The sequence below is a fragment of the Chiroxiphia lanceolata genome, chromosome 2, assembly GCF_009829145.1.
Source record: "Chiroxiphia lanceolata isolate bChiLan1 chromosome 2, bChiLan1.pri, whole genome shotgun sequence".
Taxonomy (NCBI): domain Eukaryota; kingdom Metazoa; phylum Chordata; class Aves; order Passeriformes; family Pipridae; genus Chiroxiphia; species Chiroxiphia lanceolata.
Genome location: NC_045638.1, coordinates 34038576 through 34059264, shown reverse-complemented (window position 1 = coordinate 34059264; position 20689 = coordinate 34038576). Strand labels below are relative to the sequence as shown.

General features: G+C 39.1%; 1 protein-coding gene across 2 annotated transcripts in view; it reads left to right on the top strand.

Moving 5' to 3' along the window:
- The window catches only part of CYFIP1 (cytoplasmic FMR1 interacting protein 1), a 73883-nt gene that overhangs the window by 7647 nt on the left and 45547 nt on the right, over positions 1–20689 (top strand). For both annotated transcript variants that reach the window (XM_032679194.1, XM_032679195.1), the window contains exons 2-12: positions 9034–9157; positions 9784–9873; positions 11150–11227; positions 12236–12337; positions 13809–13990; positions 15317–15413; positions 15553–15681; positions 16888–16992; positions 17166–17257; positions 18520–18637; positions 19328–19450. In XM_032679194.1, coding sequence (XP_032535085.1) covers positions 9041–9157; positions 9784–9873; positions 11150–11227; positions 12236–12337; positions 13809–13990; positions 15317–15413; positions 15553–15681; positions 16888–16992; positions 17166–17257; positions 18520–18637; positions 19328–19450 — 1233 coding nt within the window. In that variant the 5' untranslated portion in view covers positions 9034–9040. The remainder of the gene's footprint in view (positions 1–9033; positions 9158–9783; positions 9874–11149; positions 11228–12235; positions 12338–13808; positions 13991–15316; positions 15414–15552; positions 15682–16887; positions 16993–17165; positions 17258–18519; positions 18638–19327; positions 19451–20689) is intronic.

Sequence of the window (20689 nt, the reverse complement as noted above, 5' to 3'; positions counted from 1 at the left end):
GAGGGGGTTGCGTGCTGCAGAATAAGCTGCAGTGACAGGCCCTACCTTCTTATTCATGTGAGTGGGATACCTTTGGAGCAAATTTTAGAGACTTAGACCTCTCCCATACCATCATAATGGATTCTCGAATAGGTTCTCATTTTTGAAGTGTGTGCATTTTGTGCTTGAGATTCCTACATGGGGATAGGATTTGACCCTGTATTTTAACATCAGTAAGTTTCATCTTTCCTCCAAAACTTCAGCATGTGGAATGATGCTGCAGATGCATAGTGCTGGCCTGGCTGCCCTTCAACATACCTGGCCATTACTTGCTGCATTGTGCAGATGCTGCTGCTGTAGAATTAGTATGTGCTCATCTGTGTGCTCCTGCTGGCTGCTAAAACAGCAGGGAAAAATAAACTCAACCTTGTGATGACTTGCTAGTAAAGACACGGTGACTCCAGCCTTGTGCTATGTTACAGGAGTGCTAGGGTTGCATTATTTTCTCTACGTGTGGGAAAATTGTCTTATCGATGCTGTAGAAAGGAGGAGCTAGCAGACCTACACCTGGTGATAAGCATCAGGAAAGGCAATTCTGTCCTTTCATGACTCACCAGTCTTGATGGGTCTTTGTCTGAAGAGCCTGAGACTCCCCATTCATAACCTATTGAGATGATAGTAGAGTGTCAGACCTTCCTGTTATTGGAAATGTGCTTGGATTCATCCAGGACGTTGGAAGGGAATGGCTGTAGTTACTTGACAAGCGTAACCGATTGTCATCTGAGTCCTGGTGGTCGGTGTGTCTGCAAACCGGTTCAGCTATGTGACAGCATTGTTACAGCGGTGTCCTCCTGACCCTGGTTATCATGTGGGTGGGAGGGAGGAACAGTACTGACTCATTAAAGCATGGCTTTTAGGTTGCATAAATGGTGCTACTGTTGCTCACTGACACTGCTCAGAATTCACTTTTCCAGGTGACAAGACTGGTGTATCATTGAGTGCTTGAACCTTGTTTGCACAGTCATAGTGAAGGTATTGCTTGCGTAAAGAGATGGGGTTGCTTGTTGTGATGTTTCCCTGCAGGGGACAGAAGCTGGACAGGTAGTAATGTGGGTCACATGAAAAATTCACACATGACTAAACACAAACAGCTTTTTTGGAAGTTGAGATTTTCTACAAAAAAAAAAAAAAAGGAAAACTTCCTCACTATTAGCCTCATGCTTTCCCTCCAATCTGTGCCTGTTTTTGGAAGCCTACTTTCTTCCCTGCACCCATCCAATGGCAAGGCAAAACAGTTGACGGGAGCCGCACCACCCTGTAGGAGTCTAATACTAAATTAATTGTTTCCATTATGTGGCCATTCTTCTGGGAATGTGATGTTGAGTTGCGATAATTCAGTGCTGGAATTTTTGTTTTCCCTTTTTCACCTATTGAGCCTTTTTTTTTTATTCCAATCACAGACGTATTTCTGAAAGCTTAACAGTATGTCAAAGCTGTTGCACAAAAGACTGTCAACTGCTGTTTACTTTCTTCTGTCTCTTACTTTAATCAGGCAGGCCAATAAATGATGTGGAAAGCATTTTTCTTTGCTCCTTCAGCTTATGCAAATCTGTTGCTTAGGAACGAAAAGGAGCTCCAGTCCCAAAAGGAACATCTTAGGCTGATCCATTTGGCAAAAAGGCAGATTGTGCTGTCCAGAGCACAGAAAAAGAGCATTCAAACAGAGAAGATCCAGTGTGTTGGTGTTCTCTGAAGCACTTCAGTTATCATGCTGTTAAAATGTTTTCTGCTCACTCTGAATTGATAGGTAACCAGTTGAACAGCCAAGGTGTTTGAAATTTAATTAAAATAGAACTAAAAGGGAATTTTTGAGGGACATCCTGGAGGTTTGAAATAAAATTTAATATTAGAGTAATTGCTATGCTGTTCTTGGAAGAAGAAATCTGATCCTTTTGTTCTTCCCTTTACAAGGGCCCTTTGAGACTGGATTCTCATGGTTTAACTTGAGCAGAAACATTACACAGAATATTGAATCAAATTTTCTTAATAGAAAAATGATTTAATTGGTTTTCTGCAAGCCAGTAGCACAGGAGAATGAGATAATGGGACAGAAGAAACCTGAAAATGTTGTGTTGCTATAGGGATAAAACTTAAATTGTGCTGCCATGCGAACCAATTCTATTCTTGTGGGAATGTTGTCATTAGTTTCCATGGAGTTTACTGGGGTTGGTCTCATAAACCCCAATTCAGCAGGCCATTCGATCATCTTTTTAAATATATCTCCATTTGAATTTCTTTCCTTCAATGCATGGACTGTGGAATACCTTTGTTTCTCCTTTTAAAAATTATATTCTTCTCTTCTTCCTCTTTAATTGCTGTACATAAAATTTTCCTGATTTTCTTCATAGAATTCTGTCCTCTTAAGTAGGGTAAGATTTATTTATTTATTTATTTATTTATTTATTTATTTATGCTTGTTTTTAAAAGGCAAAACAAATCATATGGATACATATTTCAGTTAATGGATTGCACAACAATTGCAATCTTCAATATCCATGCCAGGCTTGAGACTATGTTTTAATTTAAAATTCAAAGATGCTTTTGCAGACTTAGGAAAGAAGAGAGGCAATGTCAAAGGAAGCGCTGTTTGAAGTGCAGACATGCTTCCTCTTTGTCTTATTTTGAGCCTGGGAACATGTACAAGCAGTTGTAGATCAAATGTGTCTATTTAAAAGCAAAATGTGACCGGTGGTTTGCAAATAGGCATAGGGCATCCCTTCCCAACATAATTTTTCAGTCAAATGAAACACTGTTCTCATCTGCAAAGTCAGAAAATATTCTAAAATTTCTGTAATCCAGCAATTTTTTGTTAATCATTGAAACTCCACCTTAACTATCTCACTCTTTGGCATGATCCTTCCCCATTTTTTATATGAAATAATTTTTTCCACTTAAAATTTCAGCATTTGAGATCCTTTTGGATTACGTAGAGCATACTCCTACCAAAACCGATTCCTCAAATGTCCCCAAACTCTCTGCTTTCTTGGGCTGTGTTCTCAAGCTAATATTTACATGTGTTGTATTGGTGTTGGACGTAGGCTGGTTTCTAGAGCTCACATTTTACTGGGTGCAGCAGGGGCCCGTTCTGTGCAGCTGGAGGTGGGGTGTGCTGCAGCACATTTGCTTGCCCCACTTGGGCAATTGCAAGAACACGTGGCTGAACGTGCTGTGGTAACTTCTTCCACAATGGGGAAAGAGAGAGAGACTGTGCTGGAGCAGGCCAGGCTTTGCTGATCCCAGCTCAGAGTGTGGTGGTGTGTGGCCCCTGGCTGCCAGCTGTGGCCCAGAACTGCTGATCCAGCCCTTTGGGACTGGAGGCCCCAAACTCTCCTCTCAAGTGGTGGGAACTTGCCCTGCAGTTGTGATGGTGATATGATGTGTTTTTCCTGAACTGTTTCAAGCTGTTTGAAGTGGAACTATCTGCATTTTGAATGGATTCGTGCTTCATTTAAAGTCTGAGTTTTCTTGGAGCTTGTGGTTAAATGACTGAAAGAAAAAGCTTTGGAGAATTTCTTAATTTTGTTTTTGTTTTTGTTTTGGTTTGTTGTTTTTTTTTCTGAGATGTGTGCTCTGCTCTCACTGCCATGGGGATATTCATTCAGGAGCAGATGGGACATGCCTTGGTTTTCAACACCCTTTTTCAGTCAATGAGAAAATTGGGATGAATGATTCAAGGAAAGTTGCATCTCATAATTTTTGTGGTGAAGGGCTTTATTTTTCCCCAGTAAGTAGATATCATCAAACCCAGTTATCTGAGGTTGAACTTTTATGTTGGGAATCAATGTCCTTTCAAAGCTCAACTGGATAGATTCTTAAGATGATTAGAGGACATTTCTGGAGAAGTCTTGGCCAAAGGCTAAAGAGGAGCTGTGTGGTGATTTCTGCACTTATAACAAGGTCTCAATAAGGCTACAGTTACTTAAGTTCATTTGCTTTATCCGTATTTATTTATTTTTTAATTTGGTTGCTGGCTACAAGTTACATCTGTTGGACTGTGTGCACCGTTGCTGAACACGTGTAAGAACTATCTCGTACCATAAGCGTATTTTTTCCTGTTTTAGCTATTTATAGGCTGAGTGCCTGACTTGTGTTTTGATCATTTCTTTAGTAAATAATCTGTCCTGCTTGACTCTTTCACTGAAAGAAAACTTAAAAACTTCTTCATATAGCTACTTAACTCTCTAGAATTTGGGGGATTTTTTTTTTTACCTTTTAAGCTTGAGAGCAGAATAGTGTTAGTCCTCTCTCTCCCAGTGATTTTGAATTTAATGCTCTCTTCTCTATTCTCTCCTTTGTCAGTCCTTACCTTCTGCAGTTTTTATTATTTCTTTTGGTTAGTTCTGTATTTTTTTTGGTCCAAAACACTTTTCTCCTTAATTTGTTCCTGTTCATATTTTCTTCCAGATAATCTGAAGCTTCAAGAAGCCCAAAAGAGCAGGGCTGGGAGATGCATGCTCTCTGTTTTCTGGTATACTTGGAATTAAGAATATAGATCTTCTGCAAAGGCTTTGACATTCTGTAAGGATGGAGATGTGGAAATGATGTCTCTACTAAGACTGACAATCATCTCCTCTAAATACCAAAGCAATGTTGTGAGCAGGGCGCTGCTTACCACACAGCTGCATGGCTGAGAGCAACAGTACAGAATCAGGACATTTTAAAAAGATTGGCAACTCTTTTTTTGTGGATATGTTTCAATAATAATCCAGTTCTGAAAGTTAAATTAAAATGTAAACAATGCTGGAGGACCTTCAAGATCAGTTGGCTTTTTTTGGCTGGGTTTTTCTCGTGGGCAAAGTGTGGCAGAGGCAGCTCAGTGAGCTTCTTCACAAGGTCTTCTGAGCAGGTCAGGCCCACCTGGTTCTTATCTCCTTCAGAACTGAAGAGAAAGAAGGATATCTTAGTTTAGCATACTTCCACTAACGTACTTAAAGTTTCCCCAAAACACCCTGAGACTGATACCTCTGATCCTTGGACATGGTGGGACTTGGCACTGTAAGGCTGAAGCTTGTTCAGAGACAGGGATTTTTTTGCTCTGAAATCCAGAAAAAGGAACTGAGAAATAGGACAGACGTTGCTCTCTCCTGCTTAGAAAGCTGACTCTGCTCATCTAACACCAAAATTTAGCAAGACAGGTTGCTGATCTGTGTGATTCTCTCTCCTGAAGGGAGGATTTCGGATGTTGAACGTTTTTTAATTAAGTTGTGTACGACCAAGAAATTGTGTTCTTGGAGTGCATTTTGACTTTATTGTTGTAATGATGGGTCATAATACAAAGATACTAAAAATAAAAAGAGCATTATTTCAGAAGTAATACTTACATGTCTTCTACCTGACAAAATCTGTCCTGGATAATCTCAGATAGGTACTAAACTGAAAACACACAGCATTATAGGAATTTAGAAAGAAAGAAATTCTCACAACTTGTGCAAATTTAATAGTGTATCTATAATGATCAGTATGATTACAGCGTTTTAGTCTGTTCTCATTTAGGTCAACTCCTAATCTGACTTTTTTTTTTTAAGTAGGTCTTTGAAATTTCTTATGTTCTCTGCCAAAAAGGAGTCTGTTAAAGTATTAGCTTTCCTTCCCAGTAATTTCAACTGTTAAAAACTCATAGTGAATGAGGCAAAGGAGTTTTGTCTCTTAAGGAATTGGGAATTTTACCTTTCTTAAATTAATTTTTCTGATCTTAGAGGGAAAAAAAGTTCTGGTTTTGCCAACTCTTCATCACTATACATTAGAAACAGCCATTGTCTTTTAGAACTTATTTTATCAAGAACAGCAGCATCAAAGAAAGGAGAAAAAAAAAACCCTGAACTTCAAGAAAATCTTTTCTGTCCTGATCCCAGGTCTTCCACATCAAAGAAGGAGGTGGTGTGGACTGTGCAGTGGTGTCACCTGGCTGTGGTACATTGTCTCCTGGTTAACACAGTTGGGAGTGTAGCTGAGCTCCAACCATCCCCCCACTGTTGCCACTGTCAAACCTATGCTGCTCACTTCTCGGGGGGCAGAAGGGAAGCATGAATCACCCCTTCACAACATTTGCAAAAGTGTCAAAGATGGGTGGGAAGGAGCTGCTTCCTCTTTCATGTCTTGCTAGGTACAGAATACAAGGGCTAGAAGAACAGGAGCGTTGCCCTCGGCCAAAGAAACACCAGATGTGTGGATACCTTTGGCAAAACTGCGAAGCGGAGCTGTCAGCAAGCAACCTCAAAACAAGAAGATGTTTGTAACTGCGTTGGAACATTTGTGTCCAATGGTTTATGTGTTCCTGGTTTGAAAAATACTGATCTGTCTTTGGGAAATCATGCTGAAGGGCTTGGAAAAATGTACCTTCCTGTATTTCTTCTCACAACCCAGAGGACAGCAGGAAGCTTTTGTTTCTTGGTTGGGCCTCTGGTCTGATAGTGAGGCATTCCCAGAGTTGTGCTATTAATTACATGGCAGTGTAAGTCAGCTGGGACTTTGGTTTCCATTTTTAAATTATTTTTCAAGTATTTAAAAAAAAATTCCACAGATAGTCTGAACATAGAAAGCTGATGCTGGAGGATTACAATTGTAAATATTGAGGCCAAAAGTGTGCAGGTATGCTTTCTGAAATAGGATGTATGGGGATTAAGGGCCACATCTTCAGAATATTTGCTTGTAGTGCTGAGGAAACATAAGTCAGGAGCCTGGCATTTGTGAATGCCTGACGCTGTTCTGCAGCAGGGGCCTGAGTCATTGATGGACCACGTTTTAGGATTGAGGAAAGGGTGTTGATACTTTTCTTGGTTTCAATGACAACTCCCCTTCACACAGATAGGTGCAGTAATTTTTGGTGTAGAATGGCCAGATGTTATTTGCTATGGGTTTTGGAGCATATTGTGCTTTCTTGGAACCAATGCTTTGTGACCATTTGCCTGTCCAGTGGGAGAGAGGGCTATGTGCCTATTGGTCCCACCACCGGCACATCCCAGAGCAGCTGCACAATTGGGTGTTTCTGCTTTGACAGAGAGGCTAAGAGGAAGAAAAGTTTCAAGTTGGAAGGAGCCTCTCAGTTAAAGTAACCTATGTAAAGTGTTGTGCTCTTTTCTTTTTTTAGCTAAAGTTTGAATTTATGGATACTCAGACTCATATATAGAGTACATATAGGTACTCAGACTCATCTGTAGATGTTCTGACTTCTTCTCCCTGTTTCCTCTGGGGTAAAACTATTCAGTCTGACCTCCTCACTGAACTTTTGCCCAACCATGGAATTTTTTTTGGCATGTGCTCATTTATGGAAGGGAGGATGCCATGTTTTTTGCTGGTCTCTAATTTGAGAATAATTGTGGCTCTTGTATTGGAGCTCGATCTGGGTGTAAGCAGGTGTTGTGCAAGAATCCTAGTGCTGGAATGCCAACCAGCACTCCTGTCAGTCCAGTTCTTCATCCTTTTTTTGGCAAGGATCACAAGTTGCACAATATGGGTGTTTGTTTAGTTATTTTAACAAAAACTCCTATGCTCAGGCTGGAAGCAAGGTTTGGACCAGGGCTTCAAGAAACAGGCCCCTGGATCTTTCTGTTCATTGTTTGTAAAGCTGTTGGTGAGCTCTCTCCATCTGGAGTACATTAGCTTTGCAGCAATCGCTTGGGACACGGGATTGGTCTCTGGAGGTAGATAGGTAATCACTTATGGTTGTTTCCTTTCCTTTGGTTTGGGTTTTGGTTCTACATTTTGTCAGCTGAGCACTTCTTTGAAGGCAAAGCTGCTGTTTCAATGGAGCTTTCCCCAGGAATCTAAAATTAGGCAAGAGAAAGTGAGGAGATATTTCTGCCAGGCCAATAAAAGTGCAGTGAGTGGTGGCATCGCCAGCCCATGCCAGCTGTCTTGCAGTGAGCTTTTGTTAAATCTGTGCTGGGATCTGCTTGCACCCTCCCTGTTTGTGGGAACGTCATGGTTCCACGGGGGTGACACATGGCAAACAGGGTCCTGCTCCTCTGGGATATAGGTCCTTCAGTGTTCCTTCCCTCCTGGTTAGAGCCAGGGGCAGTGCTCAGCTGATCCTTTTACCCAAAGTGTTTGGTTTTGCTGTGGTAAGTGAAGGAAAATAACTTGCAAAGCCCTACAGAAAAAGAGAAATAGCTTGATTAGAGGTGTTACCTTAAACTTTTTTACTCCACTGAGGAGAATGGGTAGATCATTATACAAAAGTGGGTGATTAAATTGTTCCACCCCACACTTTCTTCCTAAAATTTCACAGAATCACAGAGTGGATAAGGTCGGAAGGGACCACAGTAGGTCATCTGATCCAACCTCCTTGCTCAAGCAGGTCATCCTAGAGCACATTGCACAGGATTGCATCCAGATGGTTCTTGAACATCTCCGTTGAGGGCGACTGCACAGGCTCTCTGGGCAGTCTGTTCCGGTGCATGGTCGCTGGTCACAGATTGCCCAGATTTCTTCCCATTGCTGTTCTTGGTTCAAAACCGCATGCAGTGACAGCAGTTGAAGGTGTATGGAGATTGTCATGACCCTGAGGGGTTTTGGACTTCTCTATCACTAACTACCCAAAGCAGTTCCAGATGTCCTAGGAAATGAAACACTGGAGACTGCTGGCACCTTTTGACAGGCTAGTCTCCTGAAGATGGTCTGGGTGTAGTAGCTGTGCATAAGATTTTGATAGCATGTTGGCTCGAACTGAGCATTAGAGGTCATCCTTTCCTCTATTTTTGGTGTGTTTCTGGTGTGCAGCAGTGGAGGAAGAGAAACATTTCTCAACTCCTAAAAGTAAGGACGAGACTGTTAGTTCCAAAAGTCTTTTTTAAACTTGTATACTAAAACTGACTGAGTTTCTGTTTGACTATTTCTCTGCCATTGTGGTGGAAGGGAAACTTCCCATTTCCCACAGTATAAGTAGTTCCCTGCTCTTCATATTACTCATGTGTTTACTGTGTATGTAGTAACACACACAAAGTTATATGTATGTGCATATACATATCTGTATGTATGTATGTATTTTCTAACCAGGTGCAAAATGACTGCTCAAGTAACACTGGAGGATGCCTTGTCCAATGTGGATCTCTTGGAAGAATTACCATTGCCAGATCAGCAACCATGTATTGAACCCCCACCATCATCTCTTCTTTACCAGGTATATTGTCATTGCAGGAAAAAGAGTTTTTCCATTGTTAGGAAAGAGTACCTGCTTTTCAAAAAAAACCCAGCTGCCCAAACCCAAAGTGTCTTAATATTGACTATATATATATATATATATATATATATATATATATATATATATATATATAAATATAAATTCTTTTCATACAATCATAGAATGGTTTGGGTTGAAAGGGATCTTAACGATCATCTACTTCCAACCCCTGTGCTGTGGGCAGGGACACCTTTGACTAGACCAGGTTGCTCAAAGCCCTGTCCAGCCTGGCCTTGAACAATTCTAGGAATGGGACTTCCACAACCTCTCTGGGAAACCTGTTCCAGTGCCTCACCACCCTCACAGTCAAGAATTTCTTGCTAATATCTGATCTAAACCTGCTCTCTTCGCGTTTGAATCCATTCCCCCTTGTTCTATTACTACATGTCCTTGTATAAACTCCCTCTCCAGCTCTCTTGCTGGCCCCCTTTAGGTTCAGGAAGGTGCTATAAGGTCTCCTGGAGCCTTCTCTTCTCCAGGCTCAACAATGCCGGGTCTCTTGGGTTTTCTTCATAGGAGCGATGCTGCTACCAAAGATTTAATTCTGTATTTTCCTTTCGCTGCAGCCAAACTTCAACACTAATTTTGAAGACAGAAATGCATTTGTCACGGGCATTGCAAGATACATTGAGCAAGCTACCGTCCATTCTAGCATGGTAAGTAGATGTTCTGGTAAGATGAAGAAGTGTGCAGCTTTTCTTTTTTTTCCCCAACATATTTAAAATTTTTTTAAATTACTTTTCTTCTTAATCAACCAATGTTGTTCAAAGGTTCCCTGCTTTCATTGTGCATTTTCCCGGTATTCTGAGGCTAGTTAGTTCTATTGACAGCTAGCTGCTGTAACTTGAGTGAAAAATTACCTTCCATCCACCCAAATTTCCACTATTTCTGTCAGTTTAATGGTGTTGAAAGGTTTTTTTGGCTTCCTCACTGAGGAGTATGTATGTTAGTGGTTTATTGGCGTTCTTTTGTGTAAGGTATTCTGTGGTTTTAACAGTTCCACAATAGATGGTAAGAATTCATGCTAGTAATTCCATCTCTGCTGACGGTGTAACTTTTTGGGGATACAAAAAAACCTACAGGCTGCCACTGCTGGTCTGTACTGAACTTGTTCTCTTTTCATGGCATTCTTGGAAAATGAGGAATAATATGTCTTGTGATTCTAGAGGCCAGTTCACAAATGGTGAAGTGGACAGATAAAGCATCTGGTTACATGCTACTGCAAATTATGTGTGTTTACACCAATCTACTTATAAAATTATTTGGTGACTCCTTAACCTGTTTTAATTGTATGGATATTGTTGTATGTCTCCTTTGCCATGTAATAAAGGACACTGCTCTGCATGTGTGGACTCTTTTATCCTTGACCATTCCATCTGGAGTTCCTAAATTTAAAAAGAAAAATAAACACCATCCCATCACCCTCTCCCCTCAGATTGGCTTTTTTATTTATACTTATAGACCACAGTGTCTTTATTTTTGGGAAGAAGGAACAACACAAAAACCAATCTCATCTGGGGAGATGATAATTTTTGTCATTAGATAAGCACAATTGTTGCAATTGTTGATTAGTGATCTGATAAATACTTGTTTGTTTAAGTGGGATGATGATGATGATGTGAATTCTCTCAGAATTAGGTGGATGACTGAGAATAAATGGAATTTTTTTAGCTGCTGGATTATAGGCAAGCTGCACATCCATAGTGGATCAGCTCTTATATGTGTAATATGTCAGATGAGCCTATGAATTATGGTAATACTGTTTTACATACATACATTATGATGTATCATTCTGCTTACAATATACATGTGTTTGTACATAAACAGTCTGATAGGAGAAATAGGTTTGTTTGGACAAGGGTTTGGAATGATGGAAGACACATGGATTTGACCCTTTTTTATTACAATGCCTAATTATATTCTTTCCTGCAGAATGAAATGCTAGAAGAAGGTCAGGAATATGCAGTCATGTTATACACATGGAGAAGCTGCTCAAGAGCCATTCCTCAGGTAAAGGATGAAAATTGTACTGTCATGCATGTCTTGTTTTAGTGTGGAGCTGCACAGATAGAGCTTTGTCAATGAGCTCCAAAATGGAGTCTACTTTGATTCCTGAATCATGAAACTGGGCATGCTATAGCATGGAGTCTTTTAGCACCTGGGGACCAGTTGGATTTTTTTTTTTTTTAATAAGGTGCCTATGGTAATACCTCATGGGTTTTGTGTCAATCTTTGTTCAAGAGTAGTATAGGGGTAATATGCTTTAGAAGGGAAATTTTGATTGTGGGATGTTTGGGGTCAAAATTTCATTCAAGAGAATGGACCCTTCCCACTCCCAAGCTTAATACTTAGGTTTAACAACTAGCATAGCATGTAACAATTAACATTCAGATTAAACATTAAAGTTTCTAGACAACTTAGGTAATCACTTTCTAAATGTCAGAGCTATGTAGTGTTTTCTTGATCTGTATACAAAAATAAAACACTGAGAATAGGTGATAAGTCAACTTTAAGTGTCTGCGAATGGTTGTACAGGCAGGGGGTAGGAAGAATATTAAGATGTATTAGAAAACCAAACAAAATTATTCATGAGCTGACTCCTTCCTTTACAAGGAATTTGTAATGCAATCATTTTTGTTATGAAATGCAAGAAAGGCATATCCTGTAGTTTAAATATTCAAAGCGGAAGTCAGGTAATCTGTTTTAATTTCTAGTTCTGACCCTATTTTAGGGCATGATTTTGAGCAAGTGGCTTAATGTGGAAAGAATATTGTTCTAACCATACAGAGGTGTTTGACAACTAAATTACTTACTGTGAAGTAATAGAAAAATCTTAGAATTTTTTTTTTTTTTTAAACACAATTAAACTTAGAAGGCTTAAGCATAAGATTACCAAACCTGGAAATTTTTGTCTTAAGTTTGTCTCTTTAGGATGATAGTGCATTTTCTCAGGATCTTAGTTTCTGAGGTTTTATCATGGAAAGTTCCAAGTGTAATGATGTCTTTAATTATCCTCAGGTCAAGTGCAATGAGCAACCTAACAGAGTAGAAATCTATGAGAAAACTGTGGAAGTTCTGGAACCAGAAGTCACAAAACTGATGAATTTTATGTATTTTCAGGTAAAAGAAATTTCAACAAAATTTGTCAGTAGGCTTGTAATTCTATATTACTATTTTGTATACTTGATGTTGTGTGCCCAGATACTGAACATAGTCATTATACTTCAGAAAAAAACCACCATATACTCTCCCAGAAGGGGAGAATTTCTAGTGCCTATCCTAAACACTAGGCAATCTCCTGTAAGGCTTTCAACATAAAATCAAAGGTAATTGTGTATAGTCCCTGTGCAGCACATGAGGACAGAGATCTGGCACTTTAGGAAGAAAGGAAATAGAAATATAATGCGTTTCACATGTGCACATAAAAACATCTCAGCACAGAAACCATTTGCTGGAGAATGAGGGATCCACAAGACTGGACAACAGAGCAGCAGGTGCAACTTGGCTATGGCAATTTATAACTGGGGCAAGCGAACCCAGTTGCTGTGACCTGCCAACCACCCGAGCTGGAGAATAGCAGTCTGTCTTGCTTTCTCCTCCCTCCTGGCAGCTTGCCATTTATTTCAATGGACTGAGGATGTTTCCAGGCATTATTCAGAGCTGGAGCAGCTAGAGCCTGTGAGGGTCAGAGCACACAGGAAGAGGAGACTGAATAAAATGTAATATTTCCTGTCGTCTTCCCCAGTCGGAGGGGTCTTACTGAGTACAATCAATCTCCTTTTATTCAAGCAGATTAGTACTCTAAAGTCAGAACAGATTCTTCTTTACATTTGAAGTTATTGTCTCTTTTGTATCTGTAATTTCCATCTGAAATGGCTCTGCTGTGTGCTTGGAAATAAGCTCTCAAATAAACATGTGCCATATGGTGTGCTGTGGATTTTTTTGTTTGTTTGTTTGAAGAGAACATACCTATAATCTGCCTTGTAATGTATATACACTTCCTCACTAAAGAGCATCAAATCACTTGTCTCAAAGGGATTTTGAACTTTGTAGAATCGCAGAACAGTTTGGGTTGGAAGGAATCTTGAAAGATCATTTAGTCCAACCTCCCTGCAGTGATTAGGGGTATTTTTAACCAGACCAGGTTGCTCAGAACCTCATCTAACCTTGTCTTGAACAATTCCAGGGATGGGGCATGCATGACCTCTGATCAATCAGTGCCTCACCACCCTCATTATAAAAAATTTCTTCCTTATACCCAATCTAAATTGACCCTCTTTCGGTTTTAAACCATTGTCCCTTGTTCTGTTTTTTGTTTATACTTTTATTACCTTTATCTGCAAAGAAGAACCTTGACTCTTGTGTCAAGCAAACTCTGTGGCAAAAATTACTGATGCTGCTTGTAGCACACGTCAAGTTCACAGATAGAGTTGGAAGGCCTATTCTGATGCCTTGCTGGTTTTGCATGCTTTAAACATTTTTCCACTTCAGTGGAGCTTTTCACTGGACCAGCTCTAGGTACATGATGAAACTTTTTCCCTGGAAACGTCATGGCTTTTACTCCGTTTCTTCTCTCTTTTTCCCCCAACAGAGAAATGCAATTGAAAGATTTTGTGGGGAGGTGAGACGCTTGTGCCATGCGGAGAGAAGGAAGGACTTTGTGTCCGAAGCATATCTGATCACACTGGGCAAATTCATCAATATGTTTGCAGTATTGGATGAGTTGAAGAATATGAAGTGCAGCGTGAAGAACGACCATTCAGCCTACAAGCGGTAAGTGGAAAGGAGTAACAGGACCTGGGTTTCTGCTGTCAGGATACAGGCCTCCCACGAGATGGCAGCAGTTGCTCTTTTTCTGACAGTCTTTTCTTCAACAGTACTCTCTTCACGTGTGGGACAGATTACCTTGAAACTAGGGATGGATTGACTGCAGTTAGGCGGTTGAGCACATCTGTTTTCTTTCTGCTGTTCTTCCAGCAGCAAAAGGTTTTTCTGCCTTTTGATGCCAAGCTCCCAAGTACTTATGTCTTGGTGTATGCATATACTTTGTTCAGTAAAGCTTCTATTTTTTTAAGTTTGAGAGGAAACTGGCTTTCTGGTCACTTGTGCTACTCTCATTCTATTCTATTTTATTCTTGGCATTCACTTTTGACATCTGTAGCTGACATTTCAGCTTTGCTGTTTAAGAGCATTATGACCATGAGTGTAGCAGGGAGGGTAGGGCGTGGATATCAGTAGCCAAGTTTTGTACTTGAGCTACCAGATGGTATCAGATATTTTCTGTTGAACACAGTGGTCAGAGCAGTAGGGGAAGACAGCCTTTATGCCATCTGTAGCATCTGTGGCCTTTCATAAAGAAAACTATTCAGGCAATGACTAGCCAATTTTGCCTATGCTGTTTCTACTTACATGAGACTTAGTTTCTACCTCCACCTGTTGCAGTTGTTGTGCCTGGAGACCTCCTAAACTTAGCTGATTTGCCTTTCTTTTTGTTTGGAGGTGTGCTTCTAGAGGCCAAACTCTTGTTTTCTGGAAGACTGACTTTTTCTGGGTTGTTGTGTGGCTTGGATCTATTGAGCCACAACTGCACGCATCAGTTGAAGGATATACCCCATGTTTTTTGGTTTAGGTTTTATTGGACCTTTTAACTAGGGCGTAGTGGGGGATTTGGGATGGCAAACCAGTATATTTTGGATAAATTAGGTCCATTTCTCTTCTAGTGAATTTTTCACCCCCTTTTTTTTTTTTTACCATTTTCTTAAAAAACCTTCTCCTTTATGAAATAGGGTCTTGACAGTTTTGAGTCCGTAGCCTATGTTTGAATAACTCACTGTTATAAAGCTGTGGCAAAAGAAGTACTGGTTGTGTCTGCCCAGTTTTCTTTCTGCTTCATTCAGGAGTTTGGAGGTGGAAGATACACTGAGGTTGACAATCCTTTAGGATCAGTGAATGATACGCTATTGTACTGGCTCTTAAAGGTGTGCTGATGACTTACAGGTCCACTGACATATTTGGGAATGGATGTGTTTCTATTGAGTGGGGATTTGCTTACAAACAGTCCTGGCTAGGGGAAATACTGTTTTTCTTATGTTTTTAAAGAGCTGCTCAGTTCTTGCGGAAAATGGCAGATCCTCAGTCCATTCAAGAATCCCAGAACCTCTCCATGTTCCTTGCCAACCACAACAAGATAACACAAGTAAGCTTTAACTGTCTTTTTGCAAATTACCTAGTGCTTTACAAAACTATTAAAATAAAGCTCTTCCAGTTTGGTGGTAATTATTGTTCACCAAGAAGTATAACTAGTTGACTAATATCCTTTCTTCTTTTTTTTCCAGTCTTTGCAGCAGCAGTTGGAGGTGATTGTTGGCTATGAAGAGCTGCTTGCAGATATTGTGAATTTGTGTGTGGACTACTATGAAAACAAAATGTATCTAACACCCAGTGAGAAACATATGCTTTTGAAAGTAGGTTTCTTTTGGGTACAAAATTAAAAAGGAATGTTGAAACGGGACACAGATGTTTGAATTCCCGATTGTTTGTGCTTTGGCTTTTTTTTAAGAAACCAGATTAACCAAATAACTCAAATTACTCCTTTCCCCCACACATCGTCTTTATTATATTACATACTAAATGTATTTATAAAGCTTCTAATCCATTTTTCTTTTTCATAAATTAAGTTGACCCAACTGAACCTACATCCAGTCCTATGGAATTGTGTTTCTATGAAGTATGACAGCAGAAAGGAACTGCTACATTTTAATTTAGATATGTGGCAAGTTTGTATAAAAAGCTTTTGGAAGTGAGGCTGCATATGAAATGTTTCAGGGAATAAGTAGTTTAAAATTAGGATTAAGTAAATTTTGTTAGCTTGAATATGTACTTGAGTAGGAGGGTGGTAGGCAATATGAAGTGTAGTTGATCTTAGCTCCATGTCTTGCTGTGGAAGAAAAGATAGAGATTAAGAACGTAAAATATGCCTCAGATATTTGAGTCACTTCAGCATTTAACTTCTGAAGAGCTCTGTTTGTTAGGACCAAATGAAAGCATCCTGAAACCATACACAAACTCTAGAGCATTTGCTTTCTGTCTGCAGGAATGTCCAATGTGACTTTGATATTTAGGCCTTTTGTCTGGTAAATGCTTGCTTAGAAAACAGTAAGTGGCTATGCTTGGCTCCTGTAAATACCAGATTATAACTCTGTTAATGAATAACTTGGACGAAATGTAATTAGATCTTTTTTAGATGCATTGGAGCTCTTATGTGTATGCTTCAGAGTTGCACTGAAAGCCATAAAAAACAATCACTCAGAGATGTTAGATCTAAATTTCTGTTACAGATCAGTTTGCACATACAGAGTTATAGTAAATACAAATGAAAAAAAAAACTGTCTAAAATTAGCCAGCCTCTAGTTTCAGTGAGGTGGGGTTTTTTGTATGCTAAACCTTTATACAAATGAATAGCAGCTTCTAAGGATAACTGATCAGGCTAATGTTAATGTAAAAACTACTAATATACATGTAATAAAAGAATACTCATAAATGTATGTATTTGAAAATATATTCTGTTTGAAGGAGGTTGGGTGTTTCAAGATTGTTTTTAAAATGTTACCAACAGGTTTTTACCTCTGGAAGTCCTTTTGTGAAAAGGATTGATTTTTTTTCTTTTTCAGGTAATGGGTTTTGGATTATACCTGATGGATGGAAGTGTCAGTAACATCTATAAATTGGATGCAAAGAAAAGGATAAATTTAGCCAAGATAGACAAGTACTTTAAGGTTGGTTAAGATGTGATCTTAGTATGTGATTTTAAAGGTAATTCTGCTTGCATTTTAAATATAATTCAATAGAATAAAGATCACTTTGGATTATACTGTGGGTAAATAATGGTTTCCTTTTACTAAGATTTGTGTTAATAATTTATCTAATCTGATTTATTCCCTGTGTACAGCAGTTGCAGGTTGTCCCGCTGTTTGGTGACATGCAGATTGAACTTGCAAGATACATTAAGACCAGTGCCCATTATGAGGAAAATAAATCCAGGTAAGAGGGCAGAAAATAAATCCAGGAGGCAGAGTGGAGCATCTGGGCTGGGGAAAGTCATACCCTTGATTATTTCCATTATCACCTTGTAGTCTGTAGGTCTGTAGTAATTAATGGGATTTTCACCTGGTCATTTTTTTGGTGTGGGTATTTCGCTATTAATGTAATTCATGTAGTAGATACAACTGAAGAAACAGATTGTTTAAAAGCATTTCTCTGCTACTGAGCTTATTCTTGTATCTGTGACATTTCTTATCACCTGAGTTGGAAGAAATTAATTTTATCTTGTACTAATTTAATTTTTATTTTTTCCTTAAATATGAAACTTTCTTTAAAAGAAATGAAGGATTTTACTAAGCAAGGTGAGCAGTAATAGTGCATGGGTAAATAGGCATGTGTACATTGTACATGGAGCAGCAACTTAGCTTGTCTCCCCACTCTTTTTGATTTATTTTTTTTTGGCTAGGTGTGCAACACAGCAAAATGTTTGGAAAATGCAGCCAGTTTTTGCATAAATGGTTCCATGGTTTATGATTATTGCTTTGTTTTAGTGAACGTTTCTATGCTTCTCCAAGACCTTTCCTCCATGCAGTTACATGAATTCAGAACGTTGTGCTTTGCATTTTAATTCCTGCAGAAAAAAATATATAACCTGCATGTAATTGCTAAGAGAAAATCAACAGCAATGGGCCTACTGAGCTACTAAAAATATGAGGCTACTTAACATGATGTTCTTGATAGCATGTTTTCTTACCTCTTGATAACATGTTAATAGTATTTAATAATGCCTTTTTTATAGTTGGGAGCATACTGTACTCTCTTCATAGTTAAACAAGAAGAAACATCCAAAGGTAGCTAGATGTGTCTTACAGCCTATACCTATACTTCTGCCCGACCTTTCAAACCTTTTAGGTCTTGTTCCTAAGTGTATGCCCCTGAAGAGAGATGCTGGTTTGTATTTCATAGCAACAGCCTTTAAAAAAACAAAAGAAAAACGCCAAAACAGAAAAGAAAAATTTTGGGATCTTTTTTTTAAGACTTGGAAGGAATGCTATTTGAACTCAGCAGGGCCGTTCATCACTGATGGATTGTGCAGGGTTAGAGGTAGAGGTGTGAAGAGAGCAAAGGCATCAAGTAGCAGAGAAGGAAGATGTAAAAAAAAAACAAACCAAAAGGTATTGTGGATCTTTCTTTGCAGTATCAGTTGTGCTGTTTGTTGCTAAAACTGATTTATGTGGCATTTTTTTTGTCTTCTGAAACAGATGGACATGCACGTCTTCCAGCAGCAGTCCCCAGTACAATATATGTGAGCAGATGATCCAGATTAGAGAAGACCACATGCGTTTCATATCAGAACTGGCTCGTTACAGCAACAGTGAGGTGTGTGGGTTTAGAGCTACATGTGCATATTTCACATCACTCACTAACAGTTATTGTTAAATATCTGAAGAGCAGGAAAACATGCTAGGAAAATGACAAAACTTGATCATCTGAGTCAGGAGTTGGCTGCAGGGCTAGTATCCATTCTCTGCATTATATTTACTTTATTTAAATTTAAAGTAATAATGACACATCATACAAAGTGCAGTCTCCTTCTGCCTCTTTCCCGCTATATTTCTAGGATAAATACCCTAAAACTTTTGCTATGTCTTTTTTAGAATATATTGTCTAACCCTTACTCCAAACAGGTACTTGTAACAATTTAAATGAAACTAAAAGTTAAGGGATTAGTAAAGGAAAACTGAAGTGCACATGTATACACATACTTGTATGTATAATCTATATAGAACATATAACTATGTATATTGTATATAATTGATGTCTTGAGTTCATCTGCAGTAGTATTTTGGTAATTGGGGATATCAGTGATTTCCATCTCTTAACCAAAATCTATGAAGTTTAGCTACATAAATCTCTGGAAGCAAAAACTGATATTAATGCAGATGTTTGTATATGTGATGCTGTTTTAATGCTTAAAAGAAACCTAGGTAGAAATTTGGCTGTTGATGCTGGATACAGCATGTTCTGATGTGGGTTTGTTGGGCTTTTTTCCGTTTAATAATATTCTAGGTGGTGACTGGGTCTGGTCGGCAGGAAGCTCAAAAAACAGATGCGGAGTATCGGAAGCTCTTTGATCTCTCTCTCCAAGGCCTGCAGCTTCTCTCTCAGTGGAGTGCACATGTCATGGAAGTGGTATGTTATCTGGAAATATAACCAGATGGAAAAGAGGTGACTTGATGAGGTTAGACAGAATAAAACAGCTTTTCTTTAATGGAATGAAAAATTCATGTTGTGTTTTCACAGAATCACATAATATTCTGAGTTGTAAGGACCCACAACGATCTTCTTTCCTTAATTCCCCTCTTCTTTCACTGCTTTTCTCCTTCTGCTCCAAACTCCACTCTTAGAGGAAGGCACATGAAGTTCTCAGAGTTTAGGAGTAATGTTGCTGCTTGGAAGATCCAGTAGCTTGTACAATCTCACATAGTACATTCAACTTGTTATATTCAAAGGATAGGCTGTCACCTGTGAACCTTCAGCAGGCGTTTTAATGTTGCTCTTGATACGTACATTTTGTAGACTAAGACTTCATCATTTTCTTCTAAACATTGTTTAAAATTATATTGTGAGAACTATCGACACTGACAGGCAGTCACCCAGGAGGAGGTAGAATGGCTCCAACTGGCTCTGTTTAGACATCACCACTTAGTAAATTGAAGCATGTACAGTCTTAAAACACAAAAATGGATGGAAAGGCTCCCATTGGCTTTAGATTGGGCTTTTAGTCAGAAGGAAAGTAAATGCAGGGAAAGGAAAATTTGAGAGGAGATGAAGGAGGGGAAATAAAGAACCTGCAGAGTTGTTTCTCTGTATTGTAATAGTTTATTTTAAAAACAGATGCCAGTTAGAAAAGTGACTGTGTTTGGGTTTGGTTTTTTTTTACAATAAGAAACTGCTTAAGGCAGAAATTGAAGAGGAAGATGCAGGAGTCCTTTTTATGCTGCAGACTTAGATAAAAGTTGCATGCCTTAGCTGCACCAAAATATGTGCTAGAAGGGGTTGAAACATGATTTACTATATGAGAGAAGCCAGACTTGCTCCACTTCTGCCTCTAATGTCTCAGGGGGCATCAAGTAATTTGCACGATGTGAATTTGTGCAGTGCAGTCACAGTGGGCGTAGCTAGAGACCCAGTTTTCTTTCTCTTCTGTATTTTTAACTGCCTCTTTTAAAAGGTAGTAGGACTCATGCTTTTTCCTGTATTATTCTATTCCTATTTAAATCAACAGTGTATTTTATGTTGAAAATCTTTTTCTCCTTTTCTCCTCTTAAGAGAGGTTGCTGTCACCTATTCCTGGCCTCTGCAACTCCCAGACTTGCTCCCTTTATTTCTCATCAAAAATTGCTGCATCTAGGATCTCTTTAAAGTGAC